Source organism: Equus asinus, chromosome 13, assembly GCF_041296235.1.
Source record: "Equus asinus isolate D_3611 breed Donkey chromosome 13, EquAss-T2T_v2, whole genome shotgun sequence".
In the NCBI taxonomy this organism is placed as follows: domain Eukaryota; kingdom Metazoa; phylum Chordata; class Mammalia; order Perissodactyla; family Equidae; genus Equus; species Equus asinus.
In genome coordinates, this window is record NC_091802.1 from 40,365,358 (window position 1) to 40,380,297 (window position 14,940).

General features: G+C 39.3%; 1 protein-coding gene across 1 annotated transcript; it reads right to left on the reverse strand.

Moving 5' to 3' along the window:
* Positions 1-347: 347 nt before the first annotated feature.
* Positions 348-5,150, reverse strand: KRT27 (keratin 27). Its single transcript, XM_014833883.3, has 8 exons — positions 4,646-5,150; positions 4,077-4,159; positions 3,555-3,711; positions 3,123-3,284; positions 2,918-3,043; positions 1,058-1,275; positions 790-839; positions 348-670 (listed from the first exon to the last, which is right to left on the reverse strand). Exons 1-8 carry the CDS (start codon positions 5,087-5,089, stop codon positions 528-530), a joined length of 1,383 nt encoding a protein of 460 aa, XP_014689369.2. The 5' UTR covers positions 5,090-5,150; the 3' UTR covers positions 348-527.
* Positions 5,151-14,940: the final 9,790 nt, after the last annotated feature.

Sequence of the window (14,940 nt, forward strand, 5' to 3'; positions counted from 1 at the left end):
AATATGACCATTTATAGTTTTTTTCCTTTATTTTTAGGATGTTTCTGATTCTTTAATTTCTTACTTCTACTTCTATGAGCATGGTGCACTCAGGGATTAGATTCTACTAATTGTTTTATTCTCATTACCAGCATGCAGTGTGTGTGCTTAATAAGTATTTACAGAAGGAAGGAAGAAAGATTTAAAATTTTACAGAGATGTGAAAAAGGATTCCAACTAGTTTTTCTGTTAAACTTACTCCTAACTTGTGAAGATCATTGAATCAAACACAAGAAATTAAAAACAAAATTCAGCTCCCATAGGGGGGATGTGTTTAAAATGCAAAGATTGGCCAGAACCAGTGAAGATGACTTGCAACAGGAAGAAATTTTATTGAAACACCACCATAGAGAGAGCCAAAGAAATGTTACTATTCTAAAAATAGTTCATCTTAATTCACTGGAAGAAAGGCAGAAAAGTAAGAAGGCCCTTATTTAGGAACCTAGCTTCAATTTGATATTTTAATTTAGGGGCCATTCTTTCGGGGTTCAGGAGGGCACCCTCTGCTCACTCTTCATGTTGTTGACCTTGGTAGATTTCTCTTCCATTGTGTGAACTCTGGAGGAAAGAACTTTGCCACGAGGATCTATTTCTTCAACAATTGTTTTAACCACGGTGGTTTTAGATGAATCTAAAATGACGCGTGTGAATTGTTAGAATTTATCAGATTCACAAAGGGGGAATAATTAACTTTTCATTTTAAACACACACAAATAAACACTGGATGCTCAACACCGCTTTTGTTTTTACCTTTTATCTGATTTCCTGGTCCTCCGTAGCCTTTTGATTTGACACAAGAGCTGTAAATATATAGAGAGCTTGTATTAACTATTCCACTCTGTGTTTTGCTGAGGAAACTGGTAAACAACGATTTAACATGGGAGATCATTGGATTCTTAAATAACACTAGAAGGGCTTTATGTACACATGATGTAGATCACAGATACTTTGTAGTTGATTTAAAAAAATGTTTAATAACCTTAAAATCAATTGTTTTCTCAATGGAAGCAGCACTTACCCATCCTCTCCATCTATCAGGCGGCAGTAGGTCTCAATTTCTTTTTCCAGGTGGACCTTGATGTCCAGGAGCTGCTCGTACTCCAGCTTCTGGCCCTCCGTCTCAGTTCTGACCTGGTGCAGCTGCTCCTCCAGGGCCCCGATCTGAACCTGGATCTGGGCGAGCTGAGCACAGTAGTTGCCTTCGGTTTCTGTCAAGGAGCACTCCAGGGAGTGTTTCTGTGGATCAGTAAGAGATAGTTTAGTAGAAAATGTTTTGTTTTAGAATAAGGCAAAGCACTTAAGAGGTATTTAAGAGCGTTATCTTTACATAACGCAAATAACTGTATTTACCCGAAAGATTCCACTCGTTCAATATTAATTGTTGCCTTTATTGGATGTCATATGATTTTTCTATTTGAGATAACACAGTTGGTGGTGAATGTTACTCATATGCCCAGGAGTCTTAGCAAAGCTGAGGTTGTTTCCTCTGGGGCACAGTCTGAAGATCCCTCCCCCTCACCAATATAGCCCATGTCTATAGAGTCCGGCACAAATTTTCACTTTCCCCAGGAAAAGAAGTCCCCCTACACTTTGCCACTTCATTGCTAATCATGTGACAGCCTTGTCTCATGAGGATTATAGGTCTTCTATTAAATACAGGGTTATTAAAAAATAACCCTGTAGCGAGCTGCATAAACTTTCCAGAGGTAGAATGACCCGAAGAAAAGGATGACCTTTTTAGGCTTTAAACAGTTTGATTCACTGGCTTGTGACTCCAAATGGGTCCATATAGGGTTTATCCCACGGAGGGGTGCTTGCTGTCATTTTACACGAATGAAGATGAGAGTGTCTTATGCTTTCCTCTGCAAGAATTTTTTCCTTTTTTTGAGGAAGATTAGCCCTGAGCTAACTGCTGCCAATCCTCCTCTTTTTGCTGAGGAAGACTGGCCCTGAGCTAACATCCGTGCCCATCTTCCTCTACTTTATATGTGGGACGCCTACCATAGCATGGCTTTACCAAGCGATGCCATGTCCGCACTCGGGATCAGAACTGGTGAATCCCGGGCAGCCGAAGTGGAACATACGCACTTAACCACTGTGCCACCGGGCCGGCCCCTCTGCAAGAATTTTTATATAAAGTCTTAATTTTATATACATTCATAGCCTCTTTTGTGGATAAACTCTGGAGGATTACTAACCATAGTGGAAAAAGTATAGACTTGGGGAGTTAGAAAGTTTGGAGAGAAGTTCTAATTCTTTCATGTCCATCTGTGGGTCTCTGGGAAAATTGTTTAACTTCTTTGAATCTCAGATTCTTCTTTCGGAAATAAGGACATGAATTATAAACTCTGCCCTGCCCAAGCCCCAGGCTTCCTGTGGACTCATGTGGGTTAGTGCAAACCCTTAATGAAAAAGGTTATTCCGGCCATCACGTATGTTTAACTTTATAGGCAAGCTTCAGGCCTCTATTTTGCTTGTTAATGCCACTTCAAAAGGAACTTGTAAGTGCTCTTAATTAAGTAGCCAAAAGGAATGCTAGATGAAGAAGCCAGGAGGGGCGCAAACGTATTTTTGCCCTCCATGGACAGTAGTTTTTGATCTTTTGACTTGAGAGAGAAGATTCAGGGTAGAAACTATTTTGTTTTTCCAGTACCTCAAAATAATTGTACTTGCTAATTTCGAATGTTTCAGAATTATTAGCACCTAGCTATAATTTTCAGGCAAAGAGGATTCTACTGTGCAAAATGCAAATGTGTCTTATTTCAAGCATAATAATGAATGGATAGTAGCAGAAACAAGCACTATCATGCAGCAGAAAACCCTCTTTAAATTTTTTCTCAATTTCTAAAGTCAATCTTTTTTTGTAATTTTTTCTTACCGTTGCTAAGAGGGACTGAAGTTCAATCTCCAGGGTTTGAAGAGTGCGTTTCATCTCAGTAAGTTCATTCCGAGCTGAGCTGGTGGCACCAGCATCGTCAGAAATCTGCTGCTGCAGCGAGGCGCTCTGAAACGGCGGGAGGCGCGTTAGGGCAGGGCTCGCATCAGCACCCAGCACCGCGTGAGCGCGCGCAGCGTGACATCACCTTCTCGTTGAACCAGGCCTCCGCGTCCCTGCGGTTCTGCTCGGCGAGCGCTTCGTACTCGGCCCGCATGTTGTTCAGCAGAAGCGTGAGGTCCACGCCGGGCGCCGCGTTCATCTCCACGTTCACGTTACCGCCAGCTGCACACTGCAGGGCCTTCATTTCCTGAAAGAAATTTGTTTAACCGTGGTGGGATCTGAACATTTTTAAAGGAGCCAGAAAGACATGATCCATATGGTTTGAAACTTTTTTTTAAAGGGTTTGTTTCTTTTTGAGGGGGATGAATAGAAACATTTCAAACAATCTAAACCATATGGAGAAACTGACAAATTCCTTCTTGAATATGGATTTAAATTTATAAATTGTCCTCTGAAATGTATTTTCAAATTTTGGGAGGAAGGCGGATTGTGAAATCGGGGGAGACGGGACATCTACCTCCTCGTGATTCTTTTTGAGGTAAGCCAGCTCCTCGCTCAGCGTTTCCAGCTGGATCTCTAGGTCGGTTCTGCACAGAGTCAGCTCGTCGAGGACTCTGCGCAAACTGCTGACGTCCGCGTCAACGCTCTGGTGAAGGGCTTGTTCATTTTCAAACCTGAGAACAGTATTTGAAAGTTTCAGCGCATTAGTCAGATCACTTTCTGGGTCATAAAACTCAGACTAAGCTTTGCGGTCAAACTGTTAAATTATACTGAAAACTTCAGTTAGATCACCCGTAATGCAAGGAATGAATTTCTTTGAAGCCAAGAGAATGGGGACACTTAAAATTCTCTTTCACATGGTCTTGACATTCATTTGTGTTAGTCCCCAGATTCCCCAAGTAAAATATATGATTCAGCTGGTCATTCTAACATGCATTTGGTTTAAAACAAATGAAAACAAAGAATTGAGCTGACCTCAAACAGTCTGAATAAAAGAGGGAAATGCTTCACTTTTTTGGTTTCTCATCAGCTTACTTACTTCAGTCTGAAGTCATCAGCCGTTAGTCTTGCATTATCATTTTGCAGGATGACATTGGCATTACTTGTAGTTGCAGAAATTATCTGAAAAATGGAAAGTTAAAGAGTGAGAAAATACTTTAAAAAATTTCAAACTTCAGCATTTCAGATTTCCTTGACATAAAGTCCCCCATGAAATTAGAGTAATATTTCTGGCATTCTGTCTCCAATAATAAGATGATTCCTTTGAAAATGGGAAATTTAAGTATGACCTCTTTTTCTCTCTACCCCACCCGTAAAAAACTCTTTCTATATAAAAGCTTATAAATATATAGTTTGAGACATTGGGTAGTTTTTGATATTTTAATATTACTGAAAGCGTAAACATGTATACCTCATACCAGATGGTGGGTGAGCCATGTTCAAAGATTAGAATTTTAGTGAAAATTATTTTTAATATTAATAATGAACTACCAAAAATTAGAAGCTGAGAGCAAAGCTCTGCTGTGTGTGATAGCTTATACATGTGTGTACGTATGTGGTGGCTAAATACTCTTATGGGTGTTAACCCTATGCCCTTGTGCTGCTTACCTGGTTCCTAAGGTCGTCAATTATTGGAAAATATCTGCTGTAGTCATGATCAAGACCACGGCAAGAGCCAGGCCCAAATTTCTCATACCAGCCCTTGATCTTCTGCTCCAGGTCAGCATTGGCCTCCTCCAGAGCACGCACATTCTCCAGGTAGGAGGCCAAGCGGTCGTTGAGGTTCTGCATAGTCACCTTCTCATTGCCAGATAGGAGGCCATGTTCACTCCCAGTGAAGGCAGCACAGGAAGCGCTTCCCCCGCCCAACCCCCCGCCATAGCCACCTGCAGATGAGCTGCCCCCAAAGGCGCAAGAGAAGCCGCTTCCAATGCCTGGCAGATGGCCTGTGTTTCCAGCCCCAAAGCCTGCTCCCCCACTAGAGAGCCGCACAGAGCCGGCTGCCCCGCAAGAGCCAAGGCGTCTGGATGCGGAAGAAAAGCGCACAGACATGGTATCCAGACTGGAATGCTTGCTCCTGGAGGAAAGCTCTGATGGCAAATGTCCTACTCAAAAAGTTCAGTTTGTCTTTATATACACTTCATCAGGGTGTTTCTTGATGAACTTTGCTACCCATAGCAAAATGGTGTTTGCCAGCTCATCATGAATTATTCATAATTGGGTGATTTTTTTTTTTAATGAATATCTTTACCCTACTGTGTCTACTTCTGTAGGTGGATAGTTACCTTGGAGTTATTTGTTATCTCTGAAATGAGACAGTATTACGGAGATTATTATAGTGATGTATTTCAAATGCAGTATGAGTAATCCTTCCTGCCTTCCAGGCTGCAGTACTCTAAAATTCCTACAAGAATAAAAAAGTGTGACAGACAGACTTCTCTCTCTCTTGCTCAGACCAACAGCATTGCATTTTCTCCAGCAAGTGAGGCATCATAGTCATGGTTGTCTATGGATAATATGATCTTTCTTTCAGGGATGTTGAAAATAATTTCAAGACCATGGGCTCTTGGTACCAGAGGAAGGAGGCCAGGTCCTAAATGAAAATTGAGGAATTGGAAGGACTCTTCTTTGGAGACAGAATGTCTTCCCTTGATGTAACTTCCTGAGTTACCGTTTCATCTTCACTGGTTTTCTGTCTAAGCTCTGTCGTTAACCAGGTTAAGTAAAGATACTGGTCAACCTCTCGGGGCTCTGGTTTCCTCATCTGTAAAACGAAGGGACTAGACTGTGGCCTGAATATTCTGTTTTTTACTTCTAGATTTCCTGTATTTTTACATTTCTTCCTTTCATTATTTCTAGAAAAATTTTCCGCATTCTCTTCCTACTCACTCCCCAATTCTGGTCCCACCTCGCGTCTGAAATTAATTCCACAAAGATCGTCAATTATAACACATCTCCAGTCCGATCTTGTTTCTCATTTTTATTCTCCTACCTCCTCTTGGACACATTTGATACTGACCACCCCAGTCTGATGAGTTTTGAACCCTTGCTGTCTGAGAATACTTCTACATCTCTGTTTGCTCCTCCTCCTTCTTCGATTCACAGCTTCTGTGCTCTAAATTTTCTCCTTCCTTATAGTTTTGTGCTTGGCACTTCTGCTTTCTACACACTCTCCCTTTCTGATCTCATCACTTCTTGTGACTTTGGCTCTCTATGAATGGCTTCTAAACATACATCTTTAGCACTTTTCTCTTCCCCTTTCTACACCCACACTTTACTATGCCCACCAGACATTTCTACTTGGATGTCCTGTCGTGACTTCCAACTCAACAAGCAATCACCTTGACATCAAAATTTGATCTTTTGCATCTTTCTTCATTGGTTCATTAGATATTGGTGGAATTACCTTGAGTCATGCTCAAGATTACTAAGAAATCTTTAATTGCTATCGTTTTTTACCAGCCTGCATCTGATCAGTCACTAGGTCCTATTGAATCTGCTTCTGCAGCGTCTCTTGAAGCATCTTTCTCTGTTCTCTTTTCCTTGTTACTATCATTTTCTTTCAGCTCAATTATTAAAACCTTAATTGGGTCCTCATTTCAAGTATTTTTCCTTTCCATCATTGTCAGTAGGCAGATGGGTACCAAAGTACCATTCCTGAAATACAACACCATTCATGTAATTGAAGGAACCAGGCCCTTGAATCAGATATATCAGCATTCATATCCGAGTTCTGCCATTTTCTAGCTGTGGGACCAATGCAAAGTTCATTCTCTGAGCCTTGGTTTTTCATTTCTAAGATGGAGATATTACTTGTGTTGTGAGGCTATTACATGGTAGTTAAAGATGTAAAGTAACTATGCTTGTTAATAACATGTAGTCAGAAAGTATTTCTTTCCTTTTTCCATTCTCCTCCTGTTTAAAAGCCATCAACTACACATTAGATGAAGCTCCCTTGCCTGACATTTAAGACTCTTCTTGATGTAGGTTCTACCTACCTGACTTGCCCGTTCTTTTATTTTATTAATCTCCTCACCCCCACCTTTTTGTCTTGGCTCATGTTATCTTCTCTATTGGAGGTTATTTGAGATCTTGCATTTACCAATAACAACTGACATCACTTTCTATTACATAGAATGAAAATGAAGTTTCTAAAAATATAAATTTCCGTAACCTAATAAGTAAATTTGTAGAAAAGCAAGCCAGAAAAATCTGTTGATCAATCAAGAAATCACATTAATAAAGCATTATAATTTATTGTAAATAAAATTATGACACCAAAAATGTTATCTTTTTGCAATTTGTAACTTTGTTATTGTATCTCTATCACTATTACCTCTATTATCTGTTATGAATAATAAAATATTTTTAAAGAAAAAGTATTTATGTTTTAGTACCTCTAACTGAATTTTTTCCTGACTTTTGACCAAGGAGCTCAACATTTTCTTTTTGCACTAGGCTCTGTAAATTATGTAGGCATTCTGGTTGTTGGGTCTTTCTCTAGGAAAACTGAAGCATCCTGAAAAGACCTCCAGGTACAGATATGTGAGTGTCTCCCACAAAAAGAAGCTCACCACACAACCACCCTGGAGTGAAATACACACATGCCTACACAGAGCCTCCAAATATTTGAGGCCTTACTCTTGAACAGAATTCCAAAGATCACCATACACTGAAAACACTCCAGCATGAAAGACAAAGACTCAAAGAAAGAAGGAAAAATAGCACTCAGGGGAAACAGAGACAATAAAGGAAGCTGAAGAAAACTTTAAATAAAAAAGAAAAAGAAACTACTTGTATTTAATACCTTTTTAAGTAACAAAAATACTGCCTATTTGAAACATGAACAGAATATCATTAAAATTGAACAGCAGAGCACAAGAAAGCGCTCTTAGAATTAAGAATGAACTACCAAAATCAAACTTTAATAGATAGGTTGGAAAATAAACCTTAAAAAAATCCCTCTGACAGTGGAACAAAGGACAAACAGATGGATCAAAGAAAATATTAGACAATTAGAGGTTTGGGCCAAGAACACCTTTAAGTGGGTCTTCCAGAAAGAGAGAGAGGAGAGATGATGAAGAAATAATTTTATAACTGTATTCTATAGTACTACTCAGAACTAAAAGACAGAGCTCCTAAATTGAGAGAGAACATCAAGAACCATGAGTAATAAATGGAAAGGAACCACAGTGAGTCACGTGTACAGGATATTTCAGAGACCTGTAGAGAAAAAGAGAACATTTAAAGCGTGTCAGGAGAAAAGACAACACACATGCAAGGATGAGGAAATCAGAAAGGCTCAGGACTTCTCAACAGCCCTGGAGGCCTTGATTCCAGTGAAGAATGCTTTCAAAATTCTGACCGAAAGTGATTCCAACCTAAAATTCTCTACTTTGACAATTAATCATGAGTAAGAGAGGAATAAAAATATTTTCAGACATGAAAAGTCTCAAGAAACTTACCTCCCTCGCACACTTTGTCAGGAAGCCACTAGAGGGAAAAATGAACAAGGAAAGAGAAAGCTTAGGGTTTGAATACAAGAGTTCACTGAACGAACGTCCCTGAATGGTAGCTGGGTATCAGGTCTAAAAAAGAAATAGTCCATATTCAGTAGGAGGTTGGAGGATTCTGAGTGAGGTCTTCAGGGGACAGATGAAAATGACTGATGATTTTTATGTTGGAAAGAGGTGTGAGAGATTAAGATACATAAGAAACCAGGTTAGTAAAAAAATTAGAAAAATATTGCTTGCATGAGGAACACAAAGTTGTACAAGAAAACATAATGAGCATACCACTTGACACAATAATGAACAGTATTTACTTAGTCATAATGATGAAAATACTGAGCATTGATTTACCTAAATATTGGGGTATAGCTACATTAGGAAGAGGAGAAAGATGGTAAAAGCTAGATTCTCAACTTCTTTTCAAGAGGACAATATGTAATGTCTAAAATGGATAAATCAAGACATATCGACTAAAGCGTGTTACTTAACGTATACAGATAAAGACTACAAGAAATAGCTAAAAGAGTTTTAAGTGGTAGCCTGTGGAAAGCACAGCTGGAGGTGGAAGAAGGTAGGGAACAAGAAATTGCTGCTGTTTTTGTTTTGACTTTTAGTACAATTTGACTTTTAAGGTGCATTCATCACTTGATAAAAAGTAAAAATCAATTTAAAAATAACCAAGAAAAAACCCCAAATATACAACAGAGCTTTCTTTGTAAAGTTAACAAATAAACTTGCTATGGAATCCAATTTGAAAAACAGACACTATGATATTTCTATGTCTGGCGGTTAAATAAGATTAGACACAATGAATTTCCCTTCCACCACAAAGTACCCTAACACTAGATAAATTACAGTACATGTCCTTCTAAATTCATTGCTAAGCTCAAAAATAAATAAATAAAGGAAGCCAAAAAAAAAAAAAAAGAAAGAAAGAAACAAAAAACAGAGAGCTGAAACATGAGTGGTGAGCAAACACAGAAGTTTGAGCTGTCCTGGAAATCTGCTCAAGCCAGAAATAGATTTTCTGGTTTAGAGCCCCGCTGATAAGTAAGATTTGAAACTGATCAAGTGCCACAGCTGAACTTGAGACTCACTAAAGGCTGTGCATCCCCAGAGCCTATGTCTTCAGTAGAAAAGGTGAAGTTAGAAAAATCTGCATGCTGACAAAATGGGCAAATCAGAAAATCGTTCTGTTGCTGATGGTACTGGGCAAAAATTCAATAGAATTAAAATTATTGGTATTTGATAATAACTTGTAATCATGGCCTTGCTCTGATACAGTCTTGCAATTTGAATTTACGCTCCCTCAGTCTGAGAACTCCAATTCAAGAAATTAATCAAGAAATTTTTAGGTTGGTATGGCTCCATAGTACCCAGGAGAAATAATCTCAGTCCTGGCCTTGCAGGATTCCCACAGTTAAATTCCAACCACAAATAAACTTATAATAAAATAAAACAAATACATGAGGACACAAACCACATATGACTAAGAGTCAACTAACTGCAGTCTACCGAATAGCATATGAAAGATATGAAAGGATAATGAAATGACAAGAAAGTGTATACAAAAAAGTGTAGTTTTAGTGTTTAAGAATCAAAAGAGAGAACTAGAAGTGTTACAAATAAACAAGTGACTATCAAAAATGACCAGGTAAATTTAAAAAAGAAATGCAAAATATAACTAAAATTGAAGATTTAACTGATGATTAAGCAACTGATAAGACACTACTGAGGAGAAAGTAAGTAAACTATAGGAAACATGAAAGATTATTTTTCTAAATGAGAGAGAGAGAGAGAGAGAGAGAGATTGAAGTTCAAACACACTTTTCATTGGAATTCTCCTAGAGACAATACTAAGAGAATGGGGCGGAGGGTGAGAACTTTCCTAGGGTAGATTAGAAACATCAGTTCTCCAATTTAAGAGGCAAAGTAAAGTTAAAAACCTACTTCTAGTGATGTTGAAGAACAGCAAAGACAAGGAGAGGACCTTACAGCAGCTGGAGAGAAAATAGAGATCATCTATGAAGGAAGCATAATTAGACTGTCAGCAACTTCCCATTAGCAACAATGGAAATCAGAAGACACTGGAATGATTTCTACAAAATACTAAGAAAAAATCATCATCCTGTTAAAATTGAGTACCAAGCAAAACTATCTTATAAGAATAAGGTATGAATTGTGGGAAATCACGGCCATGGTGGCAGAAATTTTGAATCCTCACATAAAAATTGCACAGAGTAATTATATCACAAAACCAAAGACCCATGTACAGATGATACAACAAATCTGGGTGACAAGGTATGACCACAAATCCCAAAATATAAGCTGGTAGAACAAACTACCATTAGCTGTAAGACCTGCATGTTATAAACATTTCTGTAGGAAGAAGAGGGAATCCAGAGGCATCTGAAGTCTGATGACAGGAGAATCCCAAAAGAGCCAACTGAAAATAACAGCAGGTAAATTTGAGAAAAACATATGAAACTGAGAGAGTTTTGCCCATCCAGTCGTAGGCAAGTGAAAGTAGTCTTCCATGCAGTCAGAAGGGAATGGAGCAGACTAGACCCTGTGAATTCTCAAAACTGTGAGCCATGGTTCCCTCCCAGAAGAGCCCCCCACAGTGAGGAGAAACTAATGGAAAGAAACCAAAACTGATCCAGATAGGGTCAGTAGAGAGGAAGAAAGAGACGGTCCAGACACAGGTGGGGGAGGGGAAAAAAGACAGGAACTTTCAGAAATCAAGCCAACATACTTTTTTTTTCCCTTAGGAAGATTTGCCCTGAGCTAACATCTGTTGCCAATCTTCCTCTTTTTGTATGTGAGCTGCCGCCACAGCATGGCCAGTGATGAGTGGTGTAGGTCTGGGCCAGGGAAGTGAACCCGAGCTGCCCAAGTGGAGCATGCTGAGCTTAACCACTAGGCCACCAGGGCTGGCCCAGTGAACCTTAGATGACAACAAGAGAAAAGGGAGCTCTGTAAAGTTAGAAAAGCTATGTGGAGCTATACTTAATCTAGAAGTTAAGGAACATGAATTACCTACAAAAATGAGCAAAAAAAAAAAAAAAAAAAGAGAATCCCACAAAATGTTAATACACAAAAATAAGAAAATGAGGATCTGAATTACATCCTACTAGAAAATGAAAGTGTGCCAGAAAGACATGCCCACAAAACAGATTAAGATATAATTTACCATTTCAAAATGACCTAAAATGCATTAAAAATGATAGAAGGAAAAAAAAAAGCAAAGTAAACCAGAATTGGGAAAACTTAGAAAATGGGGCGACAGAACTTAGGAAAGGATTAGAAATAAAAGAAAAAAAATCATTACAATGAGTAAGATGCAATCACAGGAAATGAGAAGTTTAGGGGAAATCAGTTCCCAGAGAAAAGATATATTCTGGAAATAGACAATCTTAAGCAATCTTAAATAAATATCTTGAATAATCTTAAGTAAAATATTAACAAATACAATTCAACAGTATATTAAGTAATATATAATTTTTCAAGGGAGTCCCTTATAAAAAATGAGAGTAGTTCAATATTACATGCAGCAGATAAAAATGTCACATAAAAATCATATGAGCCTCTCAGAAGTACTAAAAGAAAACATGGGCAATTGTATTTAAAATGTTGGAATGACAAAGACTTCTCAGCAGATGTAAAACTCAGAATCTATGATGGAAATTTTTATGAATGTGACAATGAATGATGAATTTCTGTATGATGACAAAAAAATCAAAAGAAAAATAGCAATATCGAAACATCTGCAACACCCAATAACAAGTGGTAATTTACTTCCCTTGCAATGAGCTCCCGTAAATCTTGGGTGTTTGTTTTTTTTTAATGGTTGGCATCTGAGCTAACAACTGTTGCCAATCTCCTTTTTTTTTCTTCTTCTCCCCAAAGCCCCCCTGTACATAGTAATATATTCTAGTTGTCAGTGCCTCTGGTTGTGTTATGCGGGGCGCCGCCTCAGCACGGCCTGATGAGCGGCGCCGTGTCAGCGCCCAGGATCTGAATAGGTGAATCCCTGGGCTGCTGAAGTGGAGCATGCAAACTTAACCACTCGGCCACGGGGCTGCCCCTTGGGTGTTTGTTAAAAGAAGGAATAGGGGCTAGCCTGGTGGGATAGTTCTTAAGTTCATCTGCTCTGCTTCAGCATCCCGGGGTTCACAGGTTCAGGTCCCAGGTGTGAACCTAGTACTGCTTGTCAAGCCACACTGTGGTGGCATCCCACATAAAATAGAGGATGCTTGGCACAAATGTTAGCTCAGCGACAATCTTCCTCAAGCAAAAAGAGGAAGATTGGCAACAGATGTTAGCTCAGGGGGAATCTTCCTCACACACACACAGAAAGAAGGAATAGCAGTTTGTGATTTCCACTTTAACAACCACCCAGGTACGGTCTCTGAACTCCTTTCCCTTTAGGTGGAGACCAATTCCTTGGAAGTACCTCTGGTGTAGAAACTCACCACAGCAAAAAGCAACATGAACCTTCAAGAATTGGAGAAGGACACATAATCAATTAGCAGAACTCCTAAAGAACTCAGGAGCCCTAGATAATTCTACCAAGCAAAGGAAAGTAACAGACCTAAAGGCCAAGGTCGATTCCCACACTAGGAAGGAAGGAGAGATTCAAGACTCTATGGCCTGAGGATGGGATGTTTCCTTCCATCCTGTGAACTCAACAGAATGTAAAGGAAATGCACCCAGAATTTAACTTTACATCCATTCCTTTGCTAAATAGATACATAGAGTACACAGGGAATTCTGGTTTATTTCTTTGGCAAGAAATGCTGAATTAGAATGATTTGTTTTCCTTTTTAATCTTTTCACATCAATAGTACCCTTACCACAAAGAGCAATATGTACTCCCTGAACTCCAGTGTTCTTGCCATGGGAAGCAGATCACCGGGAAGACAGTGTTTTTAAAGATCCCTGTGTTCTGAGCACACCTGATAAGCAGGGCTGGCTTCACGGGCATGAAACCTGGGCAGTTGCACAAGGTCTCATGTTCAGAAGGACCCCACACTTGTTATAATGCTCTTCTTGCCATCTTGATATTTTTAATAATTTTATCTTTGAACTTGTGTCTTGTAAGTGGAGTCTGACGGGACAATGGGGCACACAAGGGAGCAGAAGAGTGTTCAAAATGTGCTTGTCTGCAGTTCCTTACCACAGTCGCATGGAGCATACGCAGTGCCCATGTGCACGTCCTTCTGGTGGGCCCACGATGCATCAGAGTTCAGTGAGACTCAAAGCGAGTATAAAGTAAGTGTGTAATGTTTATGACTGAGTAAGCAGGGTCTCTGACAACCCCAAGAGGCCAGGTTTTCCACTCAAACAGAACTTGCTTCGAATGCAGAAAGAAGGCAATGGTGTTCTAAGAAACACGAACAATACAGGAACTCTATCATACACTTGAGTTACATTCATGCTATTAGTCAACCACTTAGGCTAAAAACAATGATGTAGAAAGAAAGGGCAACCCACAGTTCCTTTTCTTGTCTTTTCTTACTCATCAGTAAACCAGTGGTGGAGAGTGTTGGTAGAATGTGAGCACACAAAGAAGTGAAATAAAAATGAGTTGAGTTTGTTTCCACTGTTTTGGTAAGAACAAAATACATATGCATGTATGAACTACAAAATATGAATTGTGTAATTTCAGTGATTCTCTATACAAGTTAAATATTCTTATACTTGTATATAGAATTGGCATTGCACAATATAAAAATGAATAGTAAAATTTATGCCAATATTGGGGCTGGCCCTGTGGCCGAGTGGTTAAGTTCGCATGCTCTGCTTTGGCGGCCCAGGGTTTTGCCAGTTTGGATCCTGGCCGTGGACATGGCACTGCTCATCAGACCATGCTGAGGTGGCATCCCACATAACACAACCAGAGGCACTCACAACTAGAATATACAGCTATGTACTGGGGGCTTTGGGGAGAAGAAGAAAAAATTTATGCCAATAACTTAAAATTTTAATTCTTATTTATTTAGAATGACATTAAATGGTAAATTAGAAAAACATGACAAGTCAAGAGTAAGATTGCTGAAGAAAGGAAAAACTTTATATTTTAGTGCCTTTTTTTTCTCTAAATATGGGCCCTGAGCTAACATCTGTTACCAATCTTTTCTTCTTCTTCTTCTCCCCAAAGAGCCCCAGTACATAGTTGTATATTCTAGTTGTGGTCCTTCTGGTTGTGCTATGTGGGGGTGCCACCTCAGCATGGCCTGATGAGTGGTGCCATGTCTGTGCCCAGGATCTGAACCAGTGAAAGTGCACGAACTCAACCACTTGGCCATGGGGCTGGCCCATTTTAGTGCCTTTAATGATACTTTTTCCCTGATTATAGGGAATTATAAGGGGCTTCACATTTTCATCTTA